A 21,037-nucleotide genomic window follows, 5' to 3' on the forward strand; every position below is an offset into this window, starting at 1 on the left:
ACCTGAACCCATGGACAATATAGGTTCCTAGTCAGGCACACTGACCTGAACCCATGGACAATATAGGTTCCTAGTCAGGCACACTGACCTGAACCCATGGACAATATAGGTTCCTAGTCAGGAATACCGACCTGAACCCATGGACAATATCGGTTCCTAGTCAGGCACACTGACCTGAACCCATGGACAATATAGGTTTCTAGTCAGGCACACTGACCTGAACCCATGGACAAACAGGTTCCTAGTCAGGCACACTGACCTGAACCCATGGAGGTTCCTAGTCAGGCACACTGACCTGAACCCATGGAGGTTCCTAGTCAGGCACGTTACCGGTCGGACCACCCACCTGCAGGTCGTGGCACTGGGTGAGGAGGTGGTTGCGTTTGTCCCAAGCCCCGCTGAGAGACAGCTTGGTGGTGTCCAGCTGCTTGATGAGCCTCTGGATCTCGTCCGAGGCGTAGTGCTTGTTGTTCACCAGGTTCATGCCCTGCTCCCGGACCCTGGAGAAGTGAGACTTGCGGCCCTCAATCTCCGCCTGCACACACACGACCATCAAGGAAAACTTCAGTCCAACGCTTCAATGCTTTGCAGACCATGCTTCAGTAATTTGTACGATGTTAAGAAATCGTCGGTTCACTGTTTGAATGGGTTTCAGACTATGCTTAAGTAATCGTAAGACGTCAGAAAATGTCGGTAACTGCTTGAATGCTTGTTAAACCATGCTTGAGTAACTGTATAATGTTGAGAAAACTTTGGTTCACTTCTTGAATGCCTTGCAGACCATGCTTCAGTAATTGTTAGACGTCAAGAAAACGTCAATGTTTGTTTGAACGCCATGGACAATGCTTCTATGTGAATGGCCAATCTCTTTGCAAACTTTTTTTTGTATTCATGGGGAATCACATTTGTCTTATTGTTATCATCGCTGCTTTTTCCATTCTTGTTTAGTTGTTGCCCTTATTTCTTTCTATATCAATGGCAAATCTCTTTGCAAAATGTTTGTATTCATGGGGAGATTACATTCGTCTGTTATTGTTATTATAGCTGTATAGTCCTTTACCTTGCGTTCATGGTGCATCTGAAGATGGTTCTCTGCCTCAGTCACGTCCTTAGCTAGGTCACCAGAGTTCATTCGACCAATCATGTCGTTTGACCAGTTGATCTGTAATACATCGCAGGATGAAACATACAATCCATTCAACCAGTTAGTCTAAAATACAAATAATCAAAAATATCACGATATGATATAGATCAAGTGCCAATTTTTTTTAGGGGGGTTGGATGACATAGAACAAAGAAGCGTCATGCAGTGATAATACCTAAGTGGAAACAATGGAACAAGGAAAAGAGGTAAACAAACAAAATCTAACATCAAAGTCAATATCCAAGGCTGTGATAACGGATCCAGGGTGGGGATCATCATTTTCAAAGTACAATCAGGAGTGCTAACACTTGGCACTGTGAACTCAATGTGTCACAAAAAGAAGGCTGCACTGCCTTTAACCCTTTCACCGCACTTTGCAGTGAAAGAGTTAAAGAATGCTGTTTTCTTTCTTGGCTGCAGTGAACATAAATAGCTGTCTACAGCCACAATGAGCAGCCACCCTGACCATGTCCTCACAACCAAACCCTCACAACAAATATCTCACCAGTTCCTGGCCTTCCGTTAAGATTTTTTTTTTTCTCAAGGCCTGACTAAGCGCGTTGGGTTACGCTGCTGGTCAGGCATCTGCTTGGCAGATGTGGTGTAGCGTATATGGATTTGTCTGAACGCAGTGACGCCTCCCTGAGCTACTGAAACTGAAACTTTCACCGCCATAGGCGACTTCAGTCGACATCAAGGGGTCATGCTAATAAGATTATTTTTCACATTGTAACAAAACTTGACAGCTTCAGCCAGTTTCCCTGCCTGAGAACAATGACTCACCTTTGCCCCCTGACTGAGTTTGAAGTGAACAAGTCCATGTTGTTTTAACATGAACAGGAGCCTGTGACAGAGTATCATATCTGAAACATTTGGCGCTGGGGAGCGTTTCTCAAACAGAAACTTGGCAGTGAAAGAGTTAAAGAATGCTAATTTCTTTCTTGGCTGCAGTGAACATAAATAGCTGTCTACAGCCACAATGAGCAGCCACCCCGACCGTGTCCTCACAACCAAACAAACCCTCACAACAAATAACTCACCAGTTCCTGGCCTTCCGTTAAGATTTTTTTTTTTCTCAAGGCCTGACTAAGCGCGTTGGGTTACGCTGCTGGTCAGGCATCTGCTTGGCAGATGTGGTGTAGCATATATGGATTTGTCCAAATGCAGTGACGCCTCCTTGAGCTACTGAAACTGAAACTGAAAATTTCACCGCCATGGGCGACTTCAGTCGACATCAAGGGGTCATGCTGATAAAATTATTTTTCACATTGCAACAAAACTTGACAGCTGCAGCCAGTTTCCCTGCCTGAGAACAATGACTCACCTTTGCCCCCTGACTGAGTTTGAAGTGAACAAGTCCATGTTGTTGTTTTAACATGAACCGGAGCCTGTGACTGAGAGTATCATATCTAAAACATTTGGTGCTGGGGAGCGTTTCTCACACAGAAATTTTGCAGTGAATGAGTTAACTCTCTCCGGACGAAGGAATGCGTGAGCATTCCTACATAAAATGTATTCGGTTTCAGACGACGGAATGGAATAGCATTTTCAAGAAATAAAAATCCATCACGCACTGTACACGTGATTTTGTGATTAGCCAAGCAGAGTGCGCTATTCTGGGTCACTCCACAATCCAATGGTATGACTGGCCAGCCTGCCATGTGTGGAGCGAACAAGGCAGCGACGGCAATGTTTTAGTGTTGCTGAAGTACTTGAAATGCTACAAACTGAAGGGTCGGACATTGAAGAGGTGGATGATGACGAAGAAGAAAGTGAATTTAATGCAGAAAGTGAGTATGGGTATGGTGATTGGGGGTGAAAAATTGGCATTATTTTCTACATAAGGCAAAACTGTAAAAATAAGATGAGAAATTTGATTTTTTTTTTTTTTTATATGTAATAGCTCAACATGTAATAAACCCGTTCTGAAAGTTTCATTTTCTTACTCTGTATTTTTTGTAATTTTTTTCCAAACCCTTACAAATGGGCCATCTGTGGGGAAAAGCAAGGGAGAAAACCTGTCGTCCCGAGTGAGTTAAAGAATGCTATTTTCTTTCTTGGCTGCAGTGAACATAAATAGCTGTCTACAGCCACAATGAGCAGCCACCCCGACCATGTCCTCACAACCAAACAAACCCTCACAACAAATAACTCACCAGTTCCTGGCCTTCCGTTAAGAATTTCTGCAGCTGGTATGATTCCTGCAGCTTGGCTTTCCTGGAATAAAAAAACAAAAACAGCAACAAAAACAATGAAGACGTGACCATTTCTCTCATCTCAAAGCGTGAAAGGACTTGTACAAATTGCCACAGAATCATGACAAAAACTACTCCTGCCATAGAATCATGCATAAACTGACATTACCATTTACAAATATTTATCTTTACATAGCTTGTTATTAATACTTTGTATTAAAAACTTTAATTAATTACAATGCATTTAATAACCTTGCAGTTTTTTGTGGCTAGTTAACAATGGAAAATTTCAGCTGCTGCATAATGGCAATGGATCAATCAACACTTAGTAATGTCATATTTATTGTGAGCACAATGTGAAATGTGTTTTATGTTTCTTATTATTTACATGAAGTACATAACATTTTCATGTACCCCAATGAACTTTCCTGATATCAGATCATGTCTTGTCACAAACAGATTTAGCTCAATTCTTACATACTAATTAATTTCTACATGCATGACAGTTTTTGCCCCGCCATGTACATATGCAGCCACACGCCTTTCTTCATGTGTCCATGCTGGGAATGTTCTTGGACTGTTTCCATAATCCAATGAATGTTGCCATGGATCACAGGGTCTTTGGTATGCATATTCAATCCTCTGCATGCACATGCATATGAAGGGGCTTTGGGCACAAGCAAGTCTGCACATCTGTTGCCCTGCGAGATTGGAAGAATCTCCACCCTAAACCCAACAGCCACCGTGACCAGGATTCGAACCCCAATCAAAATATGTTGCTTTAAACCCAGCCAACCCTAAAGGACTGGATTCTAACCCAGAACCCACAGACTGAAAGTCAAACGTTGCAGCACCTGTCTCTCTGACACCAGAAGTCAGGTGACTACAAGAGACACAACACACACACACACACACACCTGGCGTCGGCCAGTTCTTCCAGCTTCTCCCAGTTGTCCTCAGCCTCCTGTTTCTTCAGTTCGATGTCTCTGGCCCTGTCCCTGTACTTGTGGCCCAGCTTGCTGGCGTGCGTCTCCAGTTTCTGGTGACACAGCACACGGTGGGTACTTAACACACACGGTTCTCACAGATGTGACCAAACTAAATTCCATACTCTTTCCACACCTTTTCAAAAACAGACTGAATTTTTTCTTTACCAAACACATATAACACCAAACTGTGACCAAATTTTGAGATTCCGCATCATTACATAAAGAAGCAAATGATACATTTTTGTGATTCTGTATCATATAACATGCAGGTACAGATACACTTTCATTCAAATCTTTTAACTATATTTCCAAGTTTTCTTATCACGCTTCAAAACACATAGATACAGCTGTTAATTCTTTCATTAAAATCTTTTAATTTTCATATCCAAATTTTTCAACTGCACTTCATTACACAAAGATACATTAAATACATATTCATTCAGATCTTTCGCTATACTTCACACAAACACTAACAAACCTGCTACTTCCACTACACATGTTGCAAGAGCTTAAGGACATGTTATGACAGAAGTTTTAAAGAAGGACGGCTGAATAATGTTCTGTGACAAAGAAGTCATCTTCCACAGCCTGTTTGCAAAATTCTCAGATGTCAACTACTTCTGGTTTCTCTGCAACAATAGAATATACACACTGAAAGTGACTTTCTCACCATTTTCTGATTCTGCATTAATACATGTACATATAATTAATACACTATCATTTCTTTTATTTTTCTGCAAAGTCACCAAAAACCTTTAGCATGTCTGTAAGAATTTTTTTTTTTTTTCAAGACGATTGTTAAGGACAACTATAAATTATCAATCACACTGTGAACAAGACAAAGAAGCCAATAAAGAAGCAACAAATTAGCAAACAACTGTTTAAATCCCCCCCTGCCCCTCCCCCCCCCCTCTACATTTTTAACATACTCTCAAAATTATCACAATCATCATGTTGCACCGATGGCATAATTGATTAGCTGAACACAAAACAGCAAACAATTCAGGAAGGCTACACCCAACTACAGAATCCTGGCCTCAAGGCCAGACCAGTGCACTGGGTTTATGTGTCGATCAGACATCTGAGGGTGCTTAACTCATTCTGCTCCATGTACGAGTTAACTCATACCATAATTACTTCCTCTGTGGACCTGGTATGAGTATTCTCGTACCAATAACACTATTCAAATTTCGTTTATTCTTGCATGGTACAGTTCGCATTCTAAACTGAGCCATTTACTGATTCTGGAAGCATGAAAATGAAGCATTGTCTGACCAATTAAATCAGCAATTCTCCATCGATTTTCGCCGTTTTAGTGAACAACCCAACTTTTTACTGCAGTGGTCTGCTGGTCCAAGGGAGCTGCGGCTGTGGGATAAAATTTGTAAAAAAAAAAAAAAAAAAAAATTATGCAGATGTGCGGTAGTATATATGGATCACTCCACAAGCTTTGACACCCGCTTAATCAAAAACCAAAACCGAGACTGAAAACCACCGAACCCTGACCTCCAACTGGTTCTGAAGGGCAGTCATGTCGCGCTCCACCTCCTCCTGTTTTCTCTGCAGGGCCTGAACAGCAGCCAGGTCTTTGCCCAGATCGTCCACAGACAGCAGGTTGGCCTTTTCCGAGATCCTCTCGTTGATGTCGTTCACGTCACGGTTGAAGGCGTGGATCTCCAAGGCAGCTGCCAAGCGAGACTTGTAGTCGTTCAGGTCACCATGCAGGTTCTTCCATCTGTGTGGCAAGAGGTGTGTGTGTGTGTGATGATGATAACATTCAGTTCATGGTAGTGATAAGGATAATAGAAATGAAGATAAAACTGACGGGCGCAACAGCCGAGTGGTTAAAGCGTTGGACTTTCAATCTGAGGGTTCCGGGTTCGAATCTCGGTGACGGCGCCTGGTGGGTTAAGGGTGGAGATTTTTCTGATCTCCCAGGTCAACATATGTGCAGACCTGCTTAGTACCTGAACCCCCTTCGTGTGTATACACAAGCAGAAGATCAAATTTGCACGTTAAAGATCCTGTAATCCATGTCAGTGTTCGGTGGGTTATGGAAACAAGAACATACCCAGCATGCACACCTCTGAAAGCAGAGTATGGCTGCCTACATGGCAGGGTAAAAACGGTCATACACGTCAAAGCCCACTCATATACATACGAGTGAATGCTGGAGTTGCAGCCCACAAGCGCAGAAGAAGAAGAAGATAAAACTGAAAGTAATAATAAATAATTATAATATTGATAATGGTACATTCATATAGTGCTCTCAAACCTTTTCATGTGCGATGATGGCAATTGTAAAACAAACAATAATAACGATGAGAATAGTACATTTACTAAAATTTTAAACAGCTCTTTGAAACCACTAAAAGTGCTTTTCAAGAATACGCCAGTCAGACACGAAGCTCACAAGAATGCACACACACACACACACACACACACACACACAGACATGCATGCACACACACACACACTCACACACGCACTCAAGCTCACAAACACACACACAGACTATGAGTGACAGTGTAAAATGGTGAACTGCTCAGTGATATACAGCTTTGTAGTAATGAAGTGACAAAACATCAGAAGTTGAAATGAAAATTATGTTATACTGTTGATAAGATGGAATTCAAGTAGGCAGTGAGGTAGCCAAATGCTGTCAATGGGTTTTAATTCTAGTGCTAGGTAGTAAGGTGGTTCATTTTAATAGATAGTGAGTTCTTATGTATTACTTTGTGTAAGTGTATGATGTGTATGAAAGTGTCAATGTATACGTTCAGTGTGTGGAGGCATCAAAGTATATCTGTGCATGTGGGGGTGTGGGTGAAGGATAGCGGTGTGCTTGAATACCACCTCTTTTCTTTCTTCTTAAACAAAAAAAAAACAAAAAAACTGACAGGACTGGTTTTCAGAATGCAAAAGAACTGAAGAACCAAAATTCTACATACACATTATTTACACATCCACTATTCTTTGTCACTTAATGATTTTCCTGTCAAACCATGACATCAATGCTGTTCGTGAATATATATATATATATATATCATTTAAACAAACAGATAAAACAGGCAAACACACACAAACACACACAAACAAGCACACACACGCACACACACACACAGTTTCAGTTTCAGCAGCTCAAAGAGAAGTTACTGCGTTCGGACAAATCCATATATGCTACACCACATCTGCCAAGCAGATGCCTGACCAGCAGCGTAACCCAATGTGCTTTGTCAGGCCTTGAGAAAAAAAAATAAAATAATTTTTTTTTTTTTTAATAAAAAATAAAATAAAACAATAAAAATAATAAATAATAATAATATAATTAGAAATAAATAAATAAATAAATAAAAATAATAATAATGAAAATAAAATAAATAAATAGATAAATAAATAAATAAAATAGGAAATTTTCTATCTAAAATTACGTTTAAATAACATACTTACCGTGACACAACTAGTGCAGACTCCGGCAGGGGTCTGACATTCCTGTCCTGTGCAAACTACTATCCGCCTATGCGGAGAAAACGAAACTACGGCCGATAACCTCCCGGAAGTAGGTAACCTCCCCTCTGTCCCGCTGGCTAGCGAAAAAAAAGCAAAAAAAAAGCAGACACACACACACAAAGAAGAGAAACTCACTTCTGGTTCATGTTCGCCCGTTTCTCCTTCACCTGGTTGGTGTCTGTGCGACCTTGTGAAATCAGTTTGTCAGCCAGAGCGTTGATGGCCTGTATCCTTTGTTCGTCCACCGTGATACCCTTGGAGGAGAAAACATGATACATTGTACAAAAGACAGCGATGAGATTTCGTTCATTCTGCATTCATTCATTCATGGGTTTCTTCTTCTTCTGCGTTCGTGGGCTGCAACTCCTACGTTCACTCGTATGCACACGAGTGGGATTTTACGTGTATGACTGTTTTTACCCCGCCATGTAGGCAGCCATACTCCGCTTTCGGGGGTGTTCATGCTGGGTGTGCTCTTGTTTCCATACCCCACTGAATGCTGACATGGATTGCAGGATCTTTAATGTGCGTATTTGATATTCTGCTTGCATATACACACAAAGGGGGTTCAGGCACTAGCAGGTCTGCACATGTGTTGACCTGGGAGATGGGAAAAATCTCCACCCTTTACCTACCAGGCGCCGTCACCGTGATTCGAACCCGGGACCCTCAGATTGAAAGTCCAACACTTTAACCAATCGACTATTGCGTCAGGAGGTCGAATGGACAGTTTCTTCATGAGATTCCGTAACAAACCAGCAAACCAGCGAGTTCAGGACCCCACATGACAAGCTAATCTGCATACGTATCAAAAATGGCGTCGCAGGCGTTACAAGTGGAAATTTTTGGAGCAAACTAGATCATGACAGCTGCTTTTACCGCTGCTGAAGTTACTGAAATGCTTCAAACTGAAAGTTTTGACATTGACGAGGATGATGAAGACGTTGAATAAAGTATCTGCAGTGAAGAAAGCTACTGGCCAGTAGGTACTGATTGTGATTCAGCTTCTGAGAGCAGTGAAGAGGGAGGGGGATGGGTGTTCACACGACGTGAGGAGAGGGGTCAGAGGGTGAAGTACAGTGAGTTTCATTCAGTTACTTTATGTTTTGCATTTTTTGTGATTTTTTCCCTAACCCTAACAATTGGGTCATCTGTAGGGAAAAGCAAGGGAGAGAACTATTTGTCCGGAGTGAGTTAACGCACTGGCGGATCTGCACATTTCTATGTTGACCTGGAAGATCAGAAAATCCCCCACCCTTAACATACCAGGAACAGATACCGGAATTCAACCCAGGGTCATGAGATTGAACGTCCAACATACTAGCCATTTGGCTGTTGCTTACATGAACGAGATGACATGGTAAGGGTGATAGGAAAATGACAGAGGATAATGGTAAGGAATGCATGGTGGGCAGACGCAGAGAGGGGAAGGGCCAGAACACATGTAACGGTAACTTATTTATCTATTTATTTAAGACGTCGTCTTACTATAGTGCATATTCTTGAAGCTTTATGCAATTTACAATAGGGTACGGCTGGGTGAAAAGATAGTAGCAACCAGCAGATAGACAGACAGACAGACAGTGTGTGGGTGTGGGTGTGTGGTCGCAGAAATGATTAACGCATTTTTGTCGTTGTTTATTGCAAATTATTATCCGTGTAAATAACACCAGCAAATCCCACAAATCCTACAAACGTCTTCTCTACCCTTCAAATTAATCGTCAACAACAGAAGGAATGTGGGCTTGTGAATTTTTGTGTGTGTGTGTGTGTGTGTGTGTGTGAATTATTTTTTCATCATCATTTTTGCATACTACTGAAAAACACCGTCTTCTTCTTCTTCTTCTTCTGCGTTCACTCGTATGCACACAAGTGGGCTTTTACGTGTATGACCGTTTTTACCCCGCCACGTAGGCAGCCATACTCCGTTTTCGGGGGTGTGCATGCTGGGTATGTTCTTGTTTCCATAACCCACCGAACGCTGACATGGATTACAGGATCTTTAACGTGCGTATTTGATCTTCTGCTTGCATATACACACGAAGGGGGTTCAGGCACTAAGCAGGTCTGTACATATGTTGACCTGGGAGATCGTAAAAATCTCCACCCTTTACCCACCAGGTGTCGTCACCGTGATTCGAACCCGGGACCCTCAGATTGACAGTCCAACGCTTTAACCACTCGGCTATCACGCCCGTCGAAAAACGCTGTGACTTCTCATTCCTGAAGCCAGGTGATAAGACAGACAGTCAGTCACTTACTGCCGATTCTTGGTCGTTGGCTTTCTTCTGAAGCTCCAGGCAATGCTCGTAGTCTCGGCCCAGGTCATTCTGGCTAACCAGCAGTTCCTGAGCACCCACAAAAGTCATTGCCGATCAATATCTCACATCTTGTTCATGTCATGGAAGAGTGTTGTAATGATGAGTCATCAAAACGGATTATGCAAAGGAGATAATCAACCTTACAACCTTTTCCCTTGTCTGAAAGGTCAAGGACAGCGATGCACATACAATAATATATGATCAGTCTCGCACAAAAACCCTCTGTCTTTCTCACTCAGACCAACATTTTCCCATACATACACACAAACTTAATACATACACTACACAGAAACACACACTACACACACACACTATTACAAAATTACTCAAGACACACACACACTAAACAGACACACACAGACACACTACTAATTACAAAATTACTCAGACACACCCACTAAACAGACACACACAGAAGGCCATTACAAAATCATGATCAGAAACATATAAAACCTTCCCTCTTTCTCACTCTCACCCACTCTTTTTAACACACACACACACACACTCATCATGTAAGTCCATCGTGAATGACAAAGACTTGTACACACACATTTACCACACACACTGCACAGACACTACGGCCACACACTCCACACTCACCTATCCCCCTCGCCCCCTCCTGCCCCCCTCACCCATACCAGATACTCACCCACACTACACACACACTCATGTAAGTCCATCGTGAATGATGAAGACTTGTACACACACTTTTCCCATTACATACACACACACACACACACCACACTGCAGAGACAAAATGGCCACACACCACACTCACCTCCCCCCCACCCAACCCCTCACCCCTCAACCACACCACCAGACACTCACTCACGCCACACACACACACACACACATCATGTAGGTCCATCGTGAATGACGAAGACTCATACACACACTTTTCCCACACACACACACACACTGTAGAGACACAATGGCAAAATTCCACACTCACCTTCCCCACCCCCAACCCCAACTCACCCCTAAACTACACCACACACCCACCAACACCACACACACACACACAAACTCAACTCCCACAACACACAACAACAACAAAAAACCCACACCCACACCCCACACACCTTTTCTCTGATCCACGTCTCCACCTTGTCCACCTGCTCGTTGAACTCGAGGATGTCACGAGCCTCCTCCAGGCCCTTGCCACGGTTGTTAGAGGCCTGCAGCAGCTCCTGCCACTTGGACATCAGCCGCTTCACCTGCTGACTTATCTCCCCCTTGGCTGGGTGGTTTTTCCGGATCAGCAGCTCACCCAGCTGTCGTGCAGCGAAAAGAACACGTGTTTCTAATGATGACGATGATGTGGATACCTATACAGTGCCTATCCTCAGTCGTAGACCAAGCTCTAAGCGTTTTACAATGTACTAATAATGATGATGATGATATGGATAATTTGTAACTGGAGATATATATATATATATATATATATATATATATATATATATCAAAGAAAGACAAATCCTTTACAGGAGATATGTGTGCATGAACAAACTGTGACAAATTTCATGATGGTAGACAAGCGTGTTACTGATGAATCCACTGTAAGAGATACATATATAAATAAAAGACCATGACAAATCATTGGTAAGAGATATATATCCATGAAAACTTATCAATGACAAATCTATGATTGGACATATATATATATATATACTCTTACAGTTGATTTGTTGCTAATAACCTTTTCATATATATATATATGAAAAGGTTATTAGCAACAAATCAACCGTAAGAGTGTTAGGGACTGTAATCCATGATAGGAGAAATAAATCCCTGAGAAGAACACAGATTTTGCAAAGTATGGAAGGTTTTTCCTATAATAGTGACCGTCCCTGAACCATGGCTTTTTTCCCACAGTATCTTACTGTCATACATTATAGCGGAAAATGCTGGCATATTTTTAAACAAAAATATCACTTTTTAACGATTCAAAATTTTCTGGCTTTTGAAGGGGTGTATTTCCAAAAAAACATTTCCAAAACAAGACAGACACATACAGGACACAGTACCTCTTTTAGCTTGTTGATACGATCTGTGTTGGCAATGATCTCGGCTTCAAACGCTTGGTGTTTCTGCAGTTTCTTCATCTTGTCGATCAGGTCACCCACATTCTTGAAGTCGTCCTCATATGCCGTTTTCAGCTTGTCGTTGATCCAGCCTTCCGCCTATACACACATCAACAAGGCAGTGTGATATCACTGTTCCCCCCCCCCAAAAAAAAATTTGGACATAAAAGCAAAGAAATAACTGTGAGGTTTGCTTTGTTTCTTCCCCATTTCTTTTAATTACTGACCACTGTAACTGAAGTCTTTATACTTTAATCTTTACATACACTGTAAAGCAGAACTGCAAATGTTCAAAGGTAAATATTAACCACAGAGATGTGCTTTAATCTATTTAGTACCTGGCACATCCATAAACAGTAGTTAAGAACAAGGATTGGAGATGTACTAAATGTTGATTACATGTCAGATATTTGTGTGACTGCTGCACTAAAAAATGACGAAACAACAAACATTGCAATACAACATTTGCAACTATCATTTCCATACGATGCCATTTCGGCACGTTAAATGATTATGACCAAATGTTTGCTGGAAACAATTTAATGCGTCAGGATTGAACAGTTAGTCCAGAGTGCACTGAATTTTTGTGGAAGTATGTACGTATTATGAAAGACCATTACCCATTATAATCAAGTTGTGAAATTTAATTTAGTGTGTGAGATGTATGGCCCATTTGGGTGGTTTGATTTTGTGTGTAATGAATGAGATGAACAAAAAAACAACGGTGTCGATTATCAATGTGATTTGGGTTATCTCTCAACACTAAAGCGTGTAGAATTGTTATCTTTCTTCTTCTTTTCTCCCTTACTATCATCATTATTATCAAGTGATATTAGCAAAAATACATGCAGACTGAACAGACATAAACAGAAATACAGGAAACAGAATGAAAAGATGAGAGAGAGGGGAGAGAGAGACAGAGACAGACAGACAGTCGCAGACAGACAGTTGCAGAGAAAGCAAAAAGAGAGAGGCAACACAACAGAGGCACCCTGGATAAATATCCAACAAGATCCTCAAGTCCATACCTCCACAACATCTCGGTTGAACTGAGCATACAGCAAAGAATCATTCAAAGTGGTTTTCCTGTTGGTACTCAGGGCACGGACGTTCTTTCTCCTGGAAACAGGCAGGCAGCACATTTTAGCTGGCCTTGAAAATCATGCAGCAACCACGCATAACACAGAAACTGTATATGACTGCACAAAGCACGCACACATGAACTAACAGATACATGGATGTGATCAAAAGGCACACAGATGTAGGAAAATAAAAGCTCATGCAGCAACCATGCCTAACACACAAACGCATATGACTGCACAAAGCACACACAGATGAACCAACAGACACACAGATATGATAAAATGCACATAACTTTTCCCCAAAAGCAGTCAATGCCCTGTCTCTTGAACAAATCCAGTCTGATAACTACAACTGTGCAATCAACAACCATCTACCTCAAGATCTAGTCATCAGCCCCATCCACATTTAATATGCGGCTTCTGTTCAAACGTGTGTGTGTGCATGTGTGTGTGTTTGGGTGTGCGTGTGCATGTGCATGTGCATGTGCGCGCGCGTGCACGCATGTGTGTGTGTGTGTATGTGTGTGCAGTGCGTGCATGTGTGAGTATGCACAAGTTTTTATATTGATATGCACTTGTATGTATCCTAATTTCTACTGTATCTGTGTTTGTGTATGATTTTCAATTTATGTTCGTACCTTGCTATGTACTATCCCCCCCAATATTCCTTGTGACCCCGGTACACTTGGTAATAAAGACATATTCTATTCTATTCTATTCTAGATGTGAGAAAACAGAACCTACTATTAGTGCACAAACACATATGTAATACACACATAAATTTGCCAGTAGCATATGTACGCACAACAAAAACATTCACAGAATTCAACCGAGCTTAAGTGTCAGTTTCTCAGGCATCACTACATTCCATCAAATCCAAATATAAACCACACCAAATCTGCCAGGCAAACGCCTGACCAGCAGCACAACCCAACCCAATGTGCTAGTCAGGCCCTGAGTGCATGCATGTACGTCTGTGTACCTATCAGAGCGGATTTCTTTTACAGATTTCCTGCCAGAGGAACACCCCTTTTGTTGCCATGGGTTCTGTTTCAGTGCGCCAAGTGCATGCTGCACACGGGACCTCGGGTTTCTTGTCTCATCGGAATGACTAGATGCCTAGTTTGATTTTCCAGACAATCTAAGAGAAGGGCGAGACCATGTGAACCAAGACCTTCACAGACACTGTAATGGCAGATAAGCATCTGTCACCTTCCTCACTTTATAAAGTCATAAAGCAGAAGATCAAACACGCACGTTAAAGATCCTGTAATGCGTGTCAGCGTTTGGTGGGTTATTGGAATCAAGAACCTACCCAGGATGCACACCCCTGAAAACTGAGTATGGCTGCCTACATGGTGGGGTAAAAACGGTCATATGCATAAAAGCCCGCTCGTGTACACACGAGTGAACTTAGGGAGCTGCATCTCAAGAACAAAGAAGATGAAGTGATAAGCTAAGACAGGGCAGGACACGTACCTGTCTGTGACAGCAGCCAGGGTCTGCTGGACATTCTTGGCCTCAAAGTGCTGGTCGCTGATCAGCTGCTTCCCGTGCTCTGTCAGCGTGGCCAGCTGTCATACATAATAATCATAACTATAATAATAACAGTGCATTTGACTGCTTTTTTACTGATTGATATGAATGTGTTTTTTTGGGTTTTTTTTATTGATTGATATGAATACTTATACAAGCGCCTATCCTCAGTCAGAGACCAAGCTCTAATTGCTTTACAAATACAGTCATTTGCGAAACAGGATGCCTGCATGGGTAGAGCCGACACAGAGCTGCCTTCAGGTGCTCATCATTGGTTTCCTGTGTCTTTTGGTCAGGCTTAGGTCATGCATGCATGCACGCACACACACACACACACATTCTGTTCTATCATCAGTGGAAGAGTATAGAATCCATGACCCCTGCACATAAAATACAACAGCAACATCCACCACAATCTCAAATTAAAATATCATTACCTGTTGTGCGAATGTGCTGGGAAAAAGATCTTTATGAAGGGTTTAAATTCAGCTTTCCTGGACGTACTTTATCCTGCTTCATCATGAGGTAGTCATTCTCTTGCATTGAAGGTGGGTAACACAGGAAGCAGAAATTAAAACCTAATGGTCTTCCGACAGCATGAAAGAAGCTGTCTGTCAGCCTTTGCGTGTCTACTGTAAAACTCAGGGTTCCTACAAATGTAATCAAACAAAATTCCTCACTTTTCCAAATCTTTTCCAGACCACTGACAAAAGTGACTTGCGGATATCCTGGTATCAATGTTCAAATTTCACCATCTTTTGTTGCTGTTTTTTCAACTGATTGGGTTTTTTTTATGCATTTGTCAGAAGTTACTGTTTAATCAATATCCCAACACATTTTTTTTTATGCATTTAGCTATTTGTTGAATGGTACTAGTCACGGGTTACCGTTTTATCAAAATTCGAAGACATTTCCATACCCTGGATAGCAAAACGTATTTTCCAAAGAATGTTAAAGCCCTGGAAATGGTTCCATCATTTCCCCCCAAGGACTTTACCAGACTTTCATGACTCTCCATGAACCTTGTGTACTTTCAACTCTTCAATTTAATCTCTACCCCTTCCCCCCCCCCCTGCCCCCCCAACCACCCCCGCCCATCAATGTTGTCACAGTGACCAGCACAGCTCACCTTCTCTTCCTGAACATCCAGGACTTTTTCAAAGGCATCGTGGCGTCGGATCAGCGTTTCCACCTGGTCCACTGTGTTGCCAAAGTCAGTGCTGTTCAGTGCAGCCTGCAAATACAGCACTGATTGATTGATCTTGACACTTATATAACACCTACCCTCGGTCAGATACCTGCAAATACAGGCTGATTGATATTGACACCTATGTAGCACCTACCCTAGGTCAGATACCTGCAAATGCAGGACTGACTGATTGATGTTGACACCTATGTAGCACCTACCCTAGGTCGGATACCTGCAAATACAGGACTGACTGATTGATGTTGACACCTATGTAGCACCTACCCTAGGTCTGATACCTGCAAATACATGACTGATTGATTGATATTGACACTTATGTAGTACCTACCCTAGGTCTGATACCTGCAAATACAGGACTGATTGATTGATATTGACACTTACAAGCTATATAGCGCCTACCCTCGGTCAGATACCTGCAAATACAGGACTGACTGATTGATATTGACACCTATGTAGCACCTACCCTAGGTCAGATACCTGCAAATACAGGACTGATTGATGTTGACACCTACGTAGCACCTACCCTAGGTCAGATACCTGCAAATACAGGACTGACTGATTGATGTTGACACCTATGTAGCACCTACCCTAGGTCAGATACCTGCAAATACAGGACTGACTGATTGATGTTGACACCTATGTAGCACCTACCCTCAGTCAGACACCTGCAAATGCAGGATTTATCAATTGATACTGACACCTATGTAGCACCTACCCTAGGTCAGACACCTGCAAATACAGGATTTATCAATTGATATTGACACTTATGTAGCACCGGCCCTCGGTCAGATACCAAGCTCTAAACACTTTACAAACACAGTCACTTGTACAACATGCTGCCTACCTGGGTAAAGCTGACTGACATCTGACTTTAGGCACTCATTTGTTTCCTGTGTCATGCAGTCAGGCCTCAGTCATACACACACAGGTAAACAGAATAGAATAGAATATGTCTTTATCACCAAGTGTACCAGGGTCACAAGGAATATTGTGGGGGATAATACATAACAAGATACAAACATAAATCGAAAATCATACACAAACACAGATACAGTAGAAATTAGGACGCATACAAGTGCATATCGATATAAAAACTTGTACATACTCACACATGCAAGCACTGCACACAAACACAAACACACATGCACGTGCGCACACACTCACACACACACAAACTCTCTCTCTCTCTCTCTCACACACACACACACACACATTTGAACAGAAGCTGCATATTACACGCAGACGGGGTTGATGACTAGATCTTCAGGTAGATATTAGTGCAGACATCACGACCCAATTTTGCCTGAGGCAACTCTCATGTTGCCATGGGTACTTTCATGTGCACTGAGTGCATGTTACAAATGTGACCGAAGTTCATCATCTCATCCGAATGACTAGCATCCAGACCACCACTTAACGTCTAGTGGGAAGGGGAGAAAAGTATTCAAAAGTGTGGGATTCAGTTCCATACATTCATATTCTCTCACCTCCTAGGTGGACGTATTACCACTAGGCCACCAGTCCACAACTATCACCCGTTAACTCTCTCCATACGAACGGCGAAAGAGACGACGTTAACAGCGTTTCACCCCAATTACCACCATCAAAATATTGCAAGTAGAAGGCTCTTATACTGAAGAGGTGAATGTTGACAAAGATACCACAATTCTGACGACGGAAGCTAAAGGTTGGGTCATTCAGACACCCACTGGACATCCGAGGGGTCTGTGTAGAGGAGAAGAGAGGACTGGCAGTACTGAGTGAGTTAAACAGGTGCCAGTTTTATCCACTAAAACCGCCTGTCTCTCCTGTATGCTACTGAATTTGTATTTGTATTACTCTTTTTGTCACAACAGATTTCTCTGTGTGAAATTTGGGCTGCTCTCCCCAGGGAGAGCGCGTGGCTACACTGACAGCACCACATTTTTTTTCTTCTTTTTTTTTCTGTCTGCGATTTTATTTGTTTTTCAATTGAAGTGGATTTTTCTACAGAATTTCGCCGGGGACAACCCTTTTGTTGCCGTGGGTTCTTTTACGTGCACTAATTTCATGCTGCACGCAGGACCTTGGTTTATCGTCTCGTCCGAATGACTAGCGTCCAGACCACCACTCATCTAGTGGAGGGGGAGAAAATTCTGGCGACTGCTGGTGTGATTCAAACCAGTGTGCTCAGATTCTCTCGCTTCCTAGGCGGATGCTTTACCTCTAGGCCATCACTCCATGATACTGAATCAGGCAGGCTTTGTTTGTGCCCACTTTAACATTTTATTCCATGTTATGATAAAACCTCTAACACCGGTTACAACAATTTGTGAAGTGCCGGAATAGGCACCCCTGGGGTTGGGGTGGGGAGGGGGGGTTTAACACCCCCCCCCTTTTTTTTTAAATATATTAGGCTTTCTCTCTCTCTGTCCCTTTTTCCACCCACTCAAGAAGCGCTGTGTGGTCCCCTAAATGTCAGTAAAGGTCGGCGACGACCAATGGATATTACAGGAAGAAGATGAAGAAGAAGGATTCCTCACTACAAATATAAAACTGCTAAAATTGGATTTTAAGGAAGCAGGAAATCGAGTTAAAACCGTGGTTATATCTTCAACAAAGCAGATAAACAGACATAACAATCTTAAACAGCAGAACAAAGCGCTATCCAGTGGAAGACAGAATTTAAATGAACACAATCAAAAGATACCATGTTTCACAGGATACAAATTATTAGATGAAGGTTAAAGTATAATGGCAGCTCATCCAAGAACAACGGCAATGAAAACCACAGGTAAAAGGAATGGTCATAATTTAAACCGTCAAGAGCAAGGCTGTCTGTGTGATCGTTGTCTCAATGACAAAGGATGCATTCTGCGGCTCTGAACAGCCTTTGCTTGTGAAGAAGCTAGGGCCACTGTGGAACACAAACCTCCTGTGAAGTGCTGATGGTGTTGAGCTGTTCCGTGTCTCTCAGGAAAATCTGCAGGTCAAAGACTTGATCGTAATAGTTCTTGCGATCTGCCCACGTCTTCAGCAGCCTCTCTCGTGTGGCCTCCACCTCTCCCACTTTGCCTTTGATCTGAAATGTGCAGTTCCATGTGCAATTTGTTGTAGGGGTGTGGATGGACAATGGCAACAATTGTACCCTTTCGATCCAATTCACGTTAAATTTCTCCCTTTCTTTCTCTTGAGCACATTTTGATTCATGTGCACACAGTGAAAATGAAAATATGTTATCTATCTGACATACAAATGTTCCAGTACAGACAGTTGAAAGATTTTAGTCATTTTATCAAAATAAATTACTTCGGGTGGATATCTCTTTTTCGATACTGGGAACTCAACAAACACTAGCAACACCAAGAACACGACTTCTTGCAGTTACCTATAAGTGAAGTTAGTATACTCAGCTATTCTTCACAAATCTTTACCAATACTATTTCTTGCAGGTAGCTTTTAGTGAAATTTATGTGCTGAAAACACTTCACAACTCTTCATGAACACTATTTCTTGCAATTATCTATTGGTCAAGTTTATAAAGATGGGAAATCTTCGCAAATCTATGCTTTAACTACTTCTTTCGGGCACCCATTAATCTTTACTTCATGTGAGTACGCATCACTCAAAGCTTGTGAAACTAGAAACTCTTAAAAAAATCTTTGCCAACATAAGCTGGTACATGGCAATCACCTCTTCTGAAGCGTAGTGCTTGTTTTCAATCAGGGTGTTTCCAGTGCTGATAACAGAATCGAAAGTATCCTGACGGGCCTCAATCTCCGCTCGGATCTCTTCATGCCGTGTGCGCAGCAAGTCAGCACCGCTGACGTCTCTGACCACCTTGTCGGCGGCCATTTCCCGCTCCACCTCCTTGGCCCAACTCAACAGATCCCAAACCTGTACAGAATAAAATGGTGAACACAGTGATTGCACCCACAATAACGACATTATTTTCAATTTATGAAAGAAAGCTAAGAGATTTTAAGAATAATAATTATAATAATATACATTTATATAGCGCCCTTTCTCTCTAAGAGCTCAGGGCACTTTACATTAAAGAAAAATATTTCAAATCACATAAATCATCCATGACCACTCTTTCTCCCCCCCACACCCCCCACAACACACTCTCTCTCCCTTTCCCACTCTTCAAACATCCAAAGTGAGCTGACATGGGTGGTGTTGGAGAATAAGGAAGCTGAGAGTGCTCATAGATAGGGGGCGCTGGCTGAGTTTTAAGTGAGAACAAATACCATAATCACAACATAATTTCTGATTTATGAAAGAAAGCTAAGAGATTTGTAAAAGAGAACGGGCAAACTATATGCACTCAGAAATATATCACAAATATAATTCATTAAAAAAAAAAAAGAATGCTTCTCATGAAGCAAGCATTATCAGCTTGACAGTTCCGTTCCGTTCAGTTACTCAAGCATTACTCGCAGCATTCGGACAAATCCCTATAAGCTACACCACATCTGCTACGCAGAAGCCTGACCAGCAGCGTAATCCAATTAATCTCTGGTCACTTTCAATCATCTAAAAGTAAAAAAAAACAACACAGACACCAACAAAATCTGATCGGAAAACCAATGCTGCATGGGTTAAACAACGTACGTAATTATCAATACATACATCAGCGTTAAACCTGTGGAGATCCGCAGCATCCAACAAAGCCGCCTTCCTAGACTCGGCCTTGTCCAGCAGTTGGCTCCAGTCGTGGAGCACAGCTGCCTGCAGATCTCCGATCTGCTCAGCGTTCTCCCCAGGGTAGGAAGCCTGCAGGCGCTCTCCATCGTCCTTCAGCACTTGGATCTGGTCACGGAAAATGTTGGTGTGAGTTCTTCAACCAGCTCAGATTGCAACCTGCAGTCTTGCTTTAGACCATGATATAAGGGACAGCAAGCTGCAAGTCTAATTAAAAGTCAGATGGCGGAAAATGATTTTGCTGCTGACGGTGACAGCGGAGAAGAGTACGTGCCACATGACA

The 21,037-nt window shown here is 42.1% G+C and overlaps 1 protein-coding gene across 1 annotated transcript in view; it reads right to left on the reverse strand.

Annotated features, from left to right (window-relative positions):
- The window catches only part of LOC143280888 (spectrin beta chain, non-erythrocytic 5-like), a 355,560-nt gene that overhangs the window by 70,482 nt on the left and 264,041 nt on the right, over positions 1-21,037 (reverse strand). The window contains exons 47-61 of the mRNA XM_076585640.1: positions 20,683-20,862; positions 19,741-19,944; positions 18,980-19,129; positions 15,991-16,095; positions 14,805-14,899; positions 13,272-13,362; positions 12,187-12,342; positions 11,242-11,433; positions 10,100-10,186; positions 7,974-8,092; positions 5,835-6,063; positions 4,257-4,378; positions 3,301-3,361; positions 1,061-1,162; positions 347-535 (exon numbers count right to left, since the gene is read on the reverse strand). Coding sequence (XP_076441755.1) covers positions 347-535; positions 1,061-1,162; positions 3,301-3,361; positions 4,257-4,378; positions 5,835-6,063; positions 7,974-8,092; positions 10,100-10,186; positions 11,242-11,433; positions 12,187-12,342; positions 13,272-13,362; positions 14,805-14,899; positions 15,991-16,095; positions 18,980-19,129; positions 19,741-19,944; positions 20,683-20,862 — 2,082 coding nt within the window. The remainder of the gene's footprint in view (positions 1-346; positions 536-1,060; positions 1,163-3,300; positions 3,362-4,256; positions 4,379-5,834; positions 6,064-7,973; positions 8,093-10,099; positions 10,187-11,241; positions 11,434-12,186; positions 12,343-13,271; positions 13,363-14,804; positions 14,900-15,990; positions 16,096-18,979; positions 19,130-19,740; positions 19,945-20,682; positions 20,863-21,037) is intronic.

The sequence above is a fragment of the Babylonia areolata genome, chromosome 4, assembly GCF_041734735.1.
Source record: "Babylonia areolata isolate BAREFJ2019XMU chromosome 4, ASM4173473v1, whole genome shotgun sequence".
Classification (NCBI taxonomy): domain Eukaryota; kingdom Metazoa; phylum Mollusca; class Gastropoda; order Neogastropoda; family Buccinidae; genus Babylonia; species Babylonia areolata.